The sequence below is a fragment of the Trichosurus vulpecula genome, chromosome 3 (genome assembly GCF_011100635.1).
Source record: "Trichosurus vulpecula isolate mTriVul1 chromosome 3, mTriVul1.pri, whole genome shotgun sequence".
In the NCBI taxonomy this organism is placed as follows: Eukaryota; Metazoa; Chordata; class Mammalia; order Diprotodontia; family Phalangeridae; genus Trichosurus; species Trichosurus vulpecula.
The window spans coordinates 141,091,572-141,105,074 of NC_050575.1; the positions used below are offsets into that span (position 1 = coordinate 141,091,572).

Consider the following 13,503-nt stretch of genomic DNA (forward strand, 5'->3'; position numbering starts at 1 on the left):
GTGGAACCGTTGGCCTTGGCAGGGAGAAGTGCTGGCTCTTCATCAGCTTCTTCCAGAACTGATGTCAAAGAAGAAAAAAGTGAGGATTATATCAAAGGATTTTGAGATGTATAAGGGAGGAGGGAGGCTACTGAAAAGGGCTTATTTTTTTCTTCTCAAAGTAAGAGAGAATCTCAAAAATAACTAACTCCCTTATTTTACAGAACAAGAAACTGAAGCTCAAAAAAGTAAAATGAGCTTTCCGAGATGATACAAGGAAAAGGTAGCAGAGCCAAGATTCAAATCCAGGGCTTTTGCCACCATACTATGGCTATTCCTGTTTGGTTAATGAAGCAGCTGAAGGGAAGCCAAACCTTTTCTGATCCACCCAGTCAAGTGATTTCTTCTGCCTACAAATTGAGAGGTTATTTTTCCATACCTCTCACGAATTTGTTTTACTTTGTATTAACTATAATTAATTATATTAATACTAATTTGGGGCCATATCTTCTCTTCCCAACCTGATTGGGAGCTTCTTGAGGATGGACCACATTTTACTCACTTTTGAGACTCCCGCAGCATCCACACACAGGGCAATGAAGTGGGCATGTTTTTTGGTCTTCTGAAAAATGTTGTTGAATGACACGTCCATGATTATGTAGCTAATGGTATAATGGGGGACTAGAAATTTCTGCTCCCCATTCCCTACCTCCACTCCCTAGCATAGTGATCTGAAAGGGTGTTACAGACAAGAATCTTTCAATAAATGAATGTATGCGCTCTTCTTAGGAGCATCCTTCACTGCTGCTAGGACTTTTTGATATGTCATCTTGTTGAAAGGGAGAGGAAACAGTATTTCAACAACCTGTTGGTCAACACTAGGTATAGTGCACTATTGGAAGATAAAGACAGGCTACCAAGTAGGCACTCTAGTCTATGCCTTATGGATAGCAGGAGGGCAATAAAGTTTACCTTCAACTCCAATTAATTAGACAAAGTTCCGAAAAACCTGCTGCCTTTGAGACAGTACCTTTATTGAATTGAAATAGAGATATAGCAGCAATTTACATACTGAAAGGGTTAAAAAGGAAAGCAAATTAATATTGCGGGAAAGGAGAGCTATCCTCCATAGCTACTTGCAACTACTGCAGTGTAATGTTAATAATTAGGTATTCATGCACTAAATGTGATTAATAACCCTAGGGTACCAAAGCAGAGGCCAGAAAGAGTTATACTTAATTTCAAGGCTTTTTTATTGTATGAATGGTCGACCAAGTATCACCCTCCTAGCAGCATCTGGAGCACTCGTTGGTGTTCTATAGGTGGCTGGTGTACTTGACCCCCTTTTTAAAAACGTGTGTTCCATAAAAACACTACTTCCGCCCCAGTCCCATCTAAGAAGCTTCTGTTAAGGAAAAGAAATGCATGTTTCCATCTAAAAATCTGTAAAAGCTAACAAATCCCCCAGGCAGCAGTCAACGGAGCAGAGCTTAGAGCAGGCACTTCAGCAAATTCATTTCTGATGAGAAGTGTTAGAAAATTCACTCCTGCTCTTTGCTAGGTTTCTTGTCACTCTGCGGTGGTGTGAGGACTCCAGTGGGAGCAGACACTCTCTCATCAGCCAGCATGGCTTGCTTTTCATAAGCTCTGTCCTAAAATAAGACCAAAGGAGAGAAATGACAATGGTAGGTTTCTGACATACTCATTTACTAACTGCTGAAGAGAAGGCATGCAATAACACTTAAATCTTATTACACTTTCAAAACTGTCCCTTATATTAAGGGGGTTGAGCAAATCAACGTTAACTGTGAGTAAAATGAGTCTTCAACTCAGAAGTGATAATCTAGGGATAAGGACGGACTGATATTAAAAGGGGGAAATGATCAATTTCATACCGATATAATTAGGTATGTCTAAAATCAGATTCAATTCCATAGTATATTTTTTCACCAACTGATTTCCTAAAAATCTACATTAAATTTATGAAATAAACTCATAAAAATATAAGGTGAAGTAGAATCTCCTTCCATGATTTTTTTTTAAATGATTAAGTATCTTTCTGGGTTATTTATATGTAGTCTTGTCTGGGGTAAAGGACTACTACACGGGCTGGGCATGGTCACTTGTAGAGCAACGTCCTGTTTTACCATCCTTAAACCAAGGCATGAGAACATGTAAAGGTAATTACTGACCAGCAAATTTATGGTGTTCACATGAGTCTGAATGTTATGCATATCTTCACTAGGAACACCCTTGAAATATTTGAGTCTGGCTCCTCCTACTTCCTTTACAGCCATAGCAAATGGGACCATCCACTTCACGCACTCCTCTACTTCGGGCCAATCAAAGCCTGGAAAATAAAGTGAAAACTGTGCTCAACCTAAAGCTTAAAATGTGGATGTGTCACATTTACACATGCTTCCAATTCACCTGAAATCCAACTTACCTGAAACTTTTTTCATTATCTCAGTGGAAGAGAAATGATATAAGGCAGATGCAGCCAGCACTCCATAAGTAAAATCAAAGCAGCCCATATCCAGGATGCAGACATCTAAAAGCTACAGAGAAGCTTGTAAGTATGACAGAGAACAAGTAAGTCAATCGATAAACACACCCCCACGACATTTACTTAAGAGAGAAGGAAGGCCACACAAATGGGATCGGTTGTAGTGCTGGTGACTTACCTCGGCAACCTGCACAAAGATTTGCTGAGGATACTGCGGCATGAGCACTTCTTCATACAGGTCATTGAGATAAGCAACCTGCATGTACACATTCAGCCAGGACACAAGGGTCATTGGACTTAAACGCCACTTAAGGGCCTAGAATAAAATGGAGGGAGGAAAGGAGAAGGAAATTTAGAGATCAACAGCTAACCCAAGAATAATGGAGCACCCCACCACGCAGCGGTAGGTTGCCATACAAATAATCAACCATCTTTAGAGTTACAATCTGTCCACACAGAATCAAGACTCAGAAGGTCATTACTTAATTTAGAGAATATGATAATTAGGTACACAATTGAAGATGAATCAAATTCAAACAGGCAATTGCTTTCATCCTTGAAGAAATTCTGCAGGAAGATTGAGCAGAAAATGTTTTATAAATCATTACTAACTTACCTTCATAATGATTAATTCCATGGTAAGAATCTCTTCCTCTGTACAAGCTCCATCTGTCACATAAGCAAACTGGTACAGCTTTGGTGGATAGATTTCCTGAAAGAAAAATAAATAAATAAAATCATCATTACCACCAAAGCCAAACACTGGCATCTCCATGCCATAGTGTCCATTCAAATATCCCATTATCTGCTTTTTACTGAACCAAGTTTGACTGATGAAGATACAAAAAGATAAAGATTCCACCTCTGATTCATGTAGTTTGAATTCTAGCATCTCTAAATGGTTAATTCAAAGCAATATATTCATGGGAAAATAAAAGAGCCCACCAGTAGTCAAAACGCATCTGAAATCTGAAAGAAATCAATGAATGGTGCTTGCTATCATATACCTTTAGACCAATTTTTTTTTGCCCCCTCAACGTTCTTAGCTTCACATTTGAAAGTTGGGACCTAACCTAGCACAAGTTGCCAAGATTAAGGCTGTTTCCTCCATCTAAACCATATTCATAGCCCAAAAGTAAGGTACTTTCCATACCATAAAAATAAAATAGTCTGTATTCTAAACACGAACAGACTTCCTACCCTCGCTGAAGCTAACATATAATACTAACATAAAACCTTGAACCAGTTTTACCTCAAGTTTGGCAGCTATAAATAATGAGGTAATCCCAATAAGCTGCAAAAGTGTTTTTGTAATATTTCGCTGTGTTGCCATATATCGATCAAAGAAGTCTTGTGCCAAGTAATACGTCTCCCTGTGAAGTTTATAGACTTCAGACACCTGAAAAAATATTTAATAAGTTTTAGTACATTTACCTGAAAGAATGTTTTTCATAAGCTTTCAATGTTTTGCTTTTAGACAAAACAGCAAAAACAAAAGTGCTGACAAGTTTACTTTTCTCCATTCTAACCTGTAAGTGTACTTATATAGGGAACTTGACTCTTACTTAATGTGGTCCAACTCTTCTAAGTTTCATATGTAGGTTCGATACTTTAGAGAATTAAACAATTGTTTTCAAGAGAAAACCCCTTTAAGAAAGTCCCACAAAAAATTATCAGCCTTTAAAAATTTAATCTGAAAAACTTTATGACTTGGGCATCACACACCATACACCAGTAGATGGCTAAAATAGCAAAAAAAGTTTAATAAATATCAAGATACAGAGACCTAAAGACAGGCACAAAGTCAGGCTTCAAAGGCGTCACAGTGTAGTAGAAATATCAATGGACCGAGGAGGAGGCCTTGATTCTAGTCCCAGATCTATCACTTACTAAGTAAATGTGTCTGTATTCTCATTTGTAAAACAGGGAATGCTCCCCAGTCTAACTGGCTGTTGTGAGGAACATGAGAACTCTATGAAGGTGCTTTGTAAATGATAAATTGCTATACAAATGTTAGGTATCGTCACAAAAGCTAATAAAAAACACTGAGTCTTTCTAGGAATAGGATATGTCAACATTAACATGTTAATGTTTGAAAATGTTTCTATGTTAGAATCTAAATTGTACACAAACAAAGGGTGGGTGTCTTTTTTTTTGGAGGTGGGGGGGATGATTGAAAGAGTAAGGACACAGTAAGTGGTATAAGTAAAGCAAGTTTATGAAGATTCCTTAGCATTCCAAATACCATTTCTAATGATTAGGGTTAATATCACTGACTAGTATTCAAGTTCCACCATTATGTTTTAGAACAGATGTAAAACAACTCTTGAAGGGAAATTCTTTTGTTGGTTGTAAGACAACCTTTCAAAGATCCTTCACGGAACCCAAAATTTAGCACCTTCCATTAACAAAATGGGCACCCTTTTCATATGCAAAAAAATCACAATTGTGATAGGTATTGGGTTTATTAACTTATATGACTTTTTAACTGTTACTCATTATGAAAAACCCAGAAATAGCAGAATTTGGTAACATAGTTAAGAGCTTCAGTAGGCCTAATTTAAGGGAAAAAAAGAAAACACTCATCAAAAGTTATATATGATGAAGCACCTCTCATAGAAGATTGGATATGCCAGACAAGATGAATTTACCTAGCAGAGTCACAAAATGGGGAACAACTTTACTTCATGTCTGCCACAGATTTTAAACAATAGAAATGTTTGTTCCGGGGCCAAATTAGAAAAGAAAAACAGAATTACTTTGATTTCCATGTTTTGGAAATGAGAAAGGCAGTGAATACTCCATGGATTCAAAAAAAGAACCAGAATACCAATTCAAAGAATTCTTTGTGAATGAGCCAAATATGATCACACACTTGTTTATACCATACTGTCAGAGTTTAATGCCAACAGTCAAACTTACCTCCATCATCCAATCCAGAAGGATGGATCGCATTCGTGGCTGTAGAGAAGGGTGTCTCTCCATAAAGTTCTTATCCCTCAGGTATACCTGTTCCTTGCTTAACATGATTTTCCAAACCTCATCTCTATTTGCCCAGCTATAAAAAATGAAACACTTATTAAAGTGCCTAAAAGTTAGAAGGAAAGCTGTAGTGCAGAGCTACAGATGTGTGAGTGGGTGTGGCAGGTTAATTACTTACCCCAATAACGGTAATGGTGTAGCTCTGTGTTGGGAGAAGTTGTGGGTTGGCATATTGGAATTAAGTAATGATGGCTCATCCCCTCCTTTGTCAGGTGTAAGAATCACTGACCATGGATTTCTGAGAAAAGCCTGTTCAAGGAAAACATCTTTTTAAGTGATGGGTTACTCGAAATCAGTTTCAGTACAGAGGATATAAATGATTCTTTATATCAGAGAGCATTTATTCATAAAATGAAGTACTTTCACATTACAGAAAAAAATGTTAGTGTCATTATCTTAATTAAAACAGAATCCTACATTTTTCAGGATAAAGGAAAATGAAGACAAGTCCATATTAGGGATTTTTAACTCTTTTGGCAATCAGGTAAAGCCTATGGACTCCTCAGAGTTTTGTTTTTTAGTGCATAAAATAAAATACATAGTATTACAAAAGAAATCAATTATATGGAAACATGCTTATCAAAATATAAAAAACCCCACCCATTCATGAACCCAATGAAATGTAATCAAAGACACCAGATTAAGAACCCCTTGTCTAGATCAATGAAATTCACATAACCTCAAACATTCACTTTAGCCATTAGCTTTGTCTCTTATCTACCAAGTACCTCCTCTTTACAATTTACTTCCCAGAGACATTTTCATATCCTTTTGTGCCATTTTATAAAAGATTTCTGGGCTTTTGCTACATCATCTACTTAGACCTTATCTAAAGTTACATACAGACTACAAGCGTATTACCATTTTAGGCAGAGAACAAAAAGAGATAAAGTAAATACGTTCTACAGCAAAATGTTTGCTTTGAGCTGGCTGTCTATACTCAAAAATAGAAAACTAGGATTGCCCAAATCAAACTGCCTTGGTAACTTTTGCAATAGCAAGTTTGAAATTAAAATGCATCAGTTGCTGCACCTTTCAGATTGAGGATGGAGGGAACTAGCAAGCCTTCCATCATGCGGCTACCTAGTGTAGTTCCCTTAAAAATGAAAGTCTGTTTCTGAACAGGTTATTTGAACAATGTATTGATTCTATCTTCATATGGTACCAAAAAGTACAGGGATACAACAAAGAAGATTTTTAACCCCCTTGAAAGAGAATCAAAATGTTTGACATATTTAAAGTATTATATTTTTAAGAAAAATAAGCAATAAATTCAGCTTTGTGAGAACTAAAATTTATGCCTTCTATAAAAACCATAAAAACAGAAAATCAAAACATTTAAGACCACCTTTGCAGACCAAATGTATCCCAAATGTTATAGTGGTCTCAGCTAAAGTTTTGGAATACTTGATTTCTGTTCAAATAGGAATGTTTTGGCAAAGTTTGAGTTGCATTAAGACTTATTTTAAGTTACCATATTTAATTTCTGGCTTTATAAACAATTTTAGACTCAATTTTTGGAACCCCCAACTCCCCACACACACACTTTTTAAAACAATACAGCCACATTGCTGAAAATGTCAACTATGCCTGCATGGAAAACCCATGGAAAAGTCTGAATCTATTTGCAGTTTGACTGTTTTAATAAAAAGGAAGGCTATTAAGTTTTAATACAGATTGAAAAAATTGTAAATGAATGTAGTCTAGCTTCTCGCTCAAGAGTATCGTTGATTAGGCAATAGTAGGTCCTTTTTCGACATTTTACACACTGTTCATGTATCACTCAGGTGTTGCTTGTGTACTTTGCAAACTGTTCAGAGTATCTAAGTTGGAATCAAGTCTCCTCTCCCTTCCCCCTCTAAAATATAAGGCCATTCCTCATCCTGTGCATAATGGACATGCAAGATTTCCCATCACAGCTCATGGGGTAACTTATGGGAGGAAGAAAACCCCTTCCAATTTGTCTACATAGTGCTGGTAGCATCTCTGTGACTCAATAACAGGCATGTTAAGAGTGCTTTAAGCTAATTTTACTCTTCTATCAGTAGGCCCAAATTTTTGTTTTGAGGGCACAACCACCTCTGGCCACATGACTGGCAAAGCTAAGAACAGGTCTTTGTAGGTAAGTTGCCAGCCATTTTTAAACTACAAGTCAGAGAAGAGTTACAAGAGACCTAAGAACTGATTAATTTTTCCCTAGAGGAGGCATCTTACAGAAGAAGTGGGTAAGGAGAATGATGCTGCATTACTCCACTGAGGACATTTTGAAGATGTACCTGGCCTTAAAAGATTAGCCCAAACTAAAGAGGACTGGTGTGAAATGAAAGCACAAGGTCGTGTTCCAATGAAAAAATCAGGACTCATGTTAGGGGTACAAATTTCCTGAAGCAACATGATGGATATACTATTTGTGTCTTTGAATTTAATAAAATTGCTACTAATATTTAGTAGGAGACCTGAAGATCAATATTATCCTAGGACTAGATGCGGTCTTGATGAAGTAGTTATTCAAAGACAGCATTACTAATGATTTTTAAAGATAGTTCACAGTAGTAACCCATCTGTTGCTCTTCTAATGGATATGGCGCTTACTTTAGAAGGTCAATAATTATTAACTGTTTAACAGAATAATTTTAGCCACAGGCCAACCAAAAGATTTCTATTGTACTTCCAAATTCTAGCTTCACAAATAACATCAAAGACGTTCTTCCCTAAGTAGACTGATAAACTCAGATATCAATATATTTTTAAAAATTAATAGGAATCTATTCTGAGTATGTAGAAAATTACAAAAAAATCTTAACGTATCCATGGCTGGACACTGATGAGTAAACTCAGTATTCCTATTCACATACCATGGCTATGTGACCAGTTGAGTTGAGACAACGCAACTAGATTATCTCACATAAAATGTTATTATTAAGTATTCTGTAATTGGAAAGTGCTATATAGAGGCAAGCTGTTATCATATTCTATTAATATGTCAAAGATCAAGGGATCTGCTTAGTTTATTCCTCATTTGAGAACTGGAGCCACTTTTACGTGTTTAAATTTTAACATAAGCTTAACTAACTCAATATCCACTCTTGCTGCTCTAAGAAATGAAGGCACACATAGTAGGTACTTAAAGATTTGTAAATGAGAGAGAAGAAAAAATAAATTTATTTTCTAATCAAAGTACACTTAATGACATATTCTGCATTTTAAAAATGGGGTTATAACACCCACATAACCCTCATTATTGGGTTTGATTAAAAGATTGGCTTAGAGAGGACGAGGGGAGACAAGGAAAAAGGAATAACTGTTCTCTTTACTAAACTGAAATACTTCAATACTTCCCCCCCCCTCCAATTTAGGAGGAAATCACCAATCTCACTTTTCAACGTTCAGAGAATCCTGCTTAGGAAAGACTGAATGTCTTTTATATTAAACTATGACTACCATTTCAAACAATGATGCCCATCTGCTATAAAACACTTTACTTTAAGGTTCCAGCTGCTACCTCTGTTTGGATATGTCACATTGTTCATTATCCTATGAAATGATGTACTGCCCACCCCCAAGTTTGTCACAGGCACTTAACTCAGCTTAAATAAGTATTTCTATTCTTGTTTTTCATATGATGTTACAAGATATGACCAGGAGTGGGGTGGGGAGAGTGAGAAACCTTCTCTGAATCTAAACCATGACTATGGTGTCCAGTCATTTCTGGAGGTAAAGATAGTATGGGTTCTTTTCATAATGAGCATCAGATATCACAATGTATAATTTTAGTAGCTTGTCCTTAAGGGAAAGGTAAGACATGTAGAGTAGTCAACTGCAATTCTATAATGAAACATATTAATATACAGTATCTTCTACAAATACTTATACCTATTAAGGTCAGTTCAAAACCCAGTTGGTAGCAACACTTTTAGTTAAATGTTAAATATATATAATAATCACTGGCCAGAGGTAGTGAGGTAGTGACATCAAGATACAAACGAGCCCATTTTATTTAATGTTACCACATGCTCTGTGCAGAAGGAATGTAAGAATTTCAAATGTGTAAAGAGACTTTCCAAATAGAGAGAGGTCTTCATTTAGAAACTTATTCTTTCCGAGACCACCATTGATCCACTTACCCTGAGCTGTATGTCCTTCTTCAGAAGGTGACTAAGATATGTATTTCCCATTTGGATCATATGTGAACTCGTACACTGGACTAAGGCTGGAGACCTTGGTTTTAAGTCCATCTGCCAATAATTAGCTTTGTTACCTTAGGCAAATCATCTCTAGGGCCTCAGTTTCCTCCCCAGTAAGGGAAATGCTTGAAACGGATGATTGCAAGGCTCTTTTCCAGCTATTATGTGGGATCTAAAATCTAAGTGTCCATAGTTTTCCTAATAGTGGGAGGGGGGAATGACAGTCATCAGCTTGTTAAGGGCCGAGAGTACATAATTAGGTAAGGATTACCTTTAATTGCAATGAGTGAGGAAGAAAAAAGAATATAGTAGAAGCATGATTATAATAGTAAGGAGAGAGGAAACTGGAGAGTTTAAAAATTATCTTTATCAATATCAGGAAATAACAATGATCATGCTTGCAGACTGTGAAGCTTACCGGTATCCTGACTGCAGTTCTTCCAATTGTTTCCCTTTTGGCCAATACTTCATCCGGATCCAGCAAAAACTAGTTTCAAAAAACACATTCAACAAGAGAGAAAATAACACAAAACTGTGAGCATAAAGTCTGACCAAGAACTGTCTCCCCAAATCCAACCCTTTCTCCCACAATACCTTACTAAGGATCCCTACAGTCTCAGGATACTTGGAATCTAGAGACAGGGAAAGAGTTCCCCATATTTTACCTTCCTTGTACTTACCACAGCTACATCTGCCTTTCTTTTCCGGGAGCGGGAGGATTCTGTTGAGCCGCTACCACTTTGCCCTCTTCCAGGCTCATTCCCCCTCTTCTTGTTCTCTTCTTCCCCATCAGGGCTTCTCTCCTCCTTTCCTTCAGCATGCTCACTGGGACTTTGATTTTTCTTCCCATCAAAGAGCTCACCGGCACTTGGATCTTGCCTGCCATCAGGATTTGGGTCTTCCCTGCCATCAGGTCTTGGATCTTCCCTACCATCGGGGCTTGGATTTTCCCTTCCATTTGGTCTTGGCTCATCCCTCCCATCAAAAAGCTCGTGGAGACTTGGATCTTGCTCGCCACAGATAAGCTCATGAAAGCTTGGATCTTCCTCCTCACAGATGAGATCAATAGGATTTGGGTCTTCTTCCTCACAAATAAAGTCCTCCTCATCGGGGTGTGGGATTTCCTCCTCACAGATAAGATCATCAGGATTTGGGTCTTCTTCCTCACAGATAAGCTCATCTGCATTGGGATCTGCCTCATCACAGATAAGCTCGTCAGGATTGGCATCTTCCTCATCACACATTAGCTCATCGGGGCTGGGATCTTCTTCTTCACAGATCAGCTCATCGGCATGGGGGTCTTCTTCCTCACAGACAAGTTCCTCCAAGCTTGCACCCTCTTCCTCACAGACAAGCTCCTCTAAGCTTGCACCTTCTTCCTCACAGACAAGCTCATCCAAGCTTGCATCTTCCTCCTCACAGACAAGCTCATCTAAGCTCGCACCTTCCTCCTCACAGACAAGTTCATTGGGATTTGGATCTTCCTCCTCATAGATAACTTCATCAAAGCTTGGATCATCATCCCCATAGACAAGCTCATCGATACTTGGATCTTCTTCCCCATCAAAGAGCTCTTCTGGACTCGGCTCATGTGTCCCGTTCATAAGCACATCATGGCTCCGCTCATGTGTACCGTTCATAAGCTCATCATGGCTTGGCTCTTCCTTCCCATTCACCAGCTCATCGGGGTTTGGCTCTTCCTTCTCATCAACATGATCTTCCTTTACATCCTGGGTAAATTCTTCCTTCCCCTGGCATTCCTCAGAACCACTGCAAAAGTAAAGCCAATAGGGATTGTTGGAAGGGGCTTTGCCCTTAAACCACCTTCTCCCTTTCCCTGCCACAGCCACAGAAATACTCACCTTTCTTTGGACATTGTGGCAGAGCAAGGGCTAAGACCTCAGTTCTAGAGGAACAGAAAGAGGAAAGATTAAAAGGATGGTCTTTGTCGGCAGTAGCAATCTACCCTGCGGCCACCTAATTCCCAAGAGGACACGTCCCTTTCCCTCCTTCCTCTTTCTCTCCCCTGGGCGGTGGGAGCGGAAAGCGTCCCAAGCTCCTGGGGGGAAAAGAGCAGTTTAGAAAGGAGAAGGGCCACAAATGCTCAAGCTCAATCTCCAAGGGACGACTCACCCACTCCCTGCAATGAGACTCTCTGACCTCGGCTTAGCCCTCAGACAACAGCGGTTCTCGGGGTGCACTTATCTTTCAAACTCAAGTACAACCCGGGGCACCAGACCTGCCTCTGTGGATTTATGTGCAAAGTCAGTGAAATTGGGGGTAGCGTGGGGGAAGGTCACCTCCGTCGTCTTGGCGTGCCTCTCGTCAAACCATCAAACGAGAAAATGAGCCAGATCTACCTCCAGCGAACCCCAACCCTGCCTTGGCAGCGGCGGCGGCCAAACTAGTGGCTATGGTGCATCTACAGGGTAACCCCGGAGTCCGCAGAGTCCCGCTTCACCTGCTCTCGCATCTTGCTCACCTCCCTTCCCCTCCCCTTACCTCCGCCGTTGCTCTGGCAGGCAGCCACGCGGCGGAAATCCAGGTGACAGAGGTAATGACCAAGCAAGGCAGGAATCTTTCCAGGGGTAGCCTCGCCAACCCGCTGGGTGACCTGCAGCGTGCACCGCGGACCCTCCTGGTCAAGCCAGCGAGCAAGCTAACAGCGTGCGCGCCTCTGCCTCTATCTCCCCTGCCCTCCTGAGCCCAACTCCCGCCTGCTCATTGCCCGCTCTGCTGGCTAGTTGGCTCGGGCTAGCTGGCTGGCTGGCGGGGCTGGCCCGCCCGCCCTCGGGGGCGGTGTTTGCGGCTCCCACTCCCCGCCCTCCTCCGCCGATCTCCCGCCTCCGCTTGCAGCTCCTCCCGCCACGCCACACCGCGCCGAGTGTGGCCCTCGCCGGCTCTGCCGGCTGGTCTTGCCTGGTGGCCGCCGAAGGACGTGGAGCTCTGCCGCTGGCACCAGCTCCCAGCCATTGGGCTGGAAGGATGAAGATGCGAGGACCCGGCTGCAAGGACCCGGCTGCGAGGACCCGGCTGCAAAGATAGGCTGCAGGGTCTTGGCTGCAGGGACTTGGCCGCAGGGATTTGGCTGTAGGGACGCGGCTGTGGCTGCGAAGACTTGGCGTGGCGCTCGGAACGCGGCTGCGGAGCCTCCAGCTGCGGCGACGGGATGCCCGCGGCGCCCGCCTCCCTCCTCCCGCCCTCCCTTGGGAGCCCCAGGTGCATTCTTACCCGCAGCGGGCGGCGGCTGGTGGCAGCGGCAGCGGCGGGCGCGGGTGGTGGAGGCGGCGGCAGCGGAGGCTGCGGCAGCGGAGCCGGAGGAGGCGGCGGGGGCGGTGGGGGCGGCAGCGGCTGGGGAGGTGGAGGCGGCGGGGGCGGCAGCGGCGGTGGAGCTGGGGGCTGCTGATGGATGCCCGCAGGCGGCAGCTGGTGATCGGGGTTGGCCGAGGGAGGCAGGGTGAAGAGAAGGAGAGGCAAAGGCCAGAGGCGAAGAAGGAGGAGGCCGGAGGAGGCGAAGCTCGGAGCTCCTGGGCAGCTCTGGTGGGATGTGCAGGGCGCAGCTACCTTCCTTTATACCCGGACTGCCCGCGCCCCCCTCCAGCGGGACATTAAAAAAATATCTAAGGCGCGCAGCGGCCCCCCCACCCCACCCCCTCATTTCTCTCCCTCCCCTCCTCAACCTCCCCACCCCACCTCCCCTCCCCACCCCCACCCCCCACCCCCCCAGGTCCGGCCAGTCCCGGCCTCAATGCCTGGGCCGGGCTGGGGCCAGCTCTCCCTGCCTGGGCGTCG

The 13,503-nt window shown here is 42.0% G+C and overlaps 1 protein-coding gene across 1 annotated transcript; it reads right to left on the reverse strand.

Annotated features, from left to right (window-relative positions):
- Positions 1–979: 979 nt before the first annotated feature.
- CCNE1 (cyclin E1) lies at positions 980–12,446 on the reverse strand. The gene is made up of 12 exons (XM_036748252.1): positions 12,214–12,446; positions 11,574–11,617; positions 10,392–11,481; positions 10,130–10,198; positions 5,646–5,776; positions 5,408–5,543; positions 3,738–3,884; positions 3,102–3,197; positions 2,664–2,801; positions 2,426–2,537; positions 2,172–2,329; positions 980–1,631 (listed from the first exon to the last, which is right to left on the reverse strand). The coding sequence occupies exons 2-12, from the start codon at positions 11,585–11,587 to the stop codon at positions 1,521–1,523; spliced, it is 2,202 nt and encodes a 733-aa protein (XP_036604147.1). The 5' UTR covers positions 11,588–11,617; positions 12,214–12,446; the 3' UTR covers positions 980–1,520.
- Between the last annotated feature and the right edge of the window lie 1,057 nt (positions 12,447–13,503).

Coding starts and splice junctions, on each gene's coding strand:
- CCNE1 (XM_036748252.1), bottom strand. Junction 3,198..3,737: donor TTATAGCTGCCAAACTTGAG/GTAAAACTGGTT, acceptor TTTTTCTTTCAG/GAAATCTATCCACCAAAGCT. Junction 2,538..2,663: donor TCTTTGTGCAGGTTGCCGAG/GTAAGTCACCAG, acceptor GCTTCTCTGTAG/CTTTTAGATGTCTGCATCCT.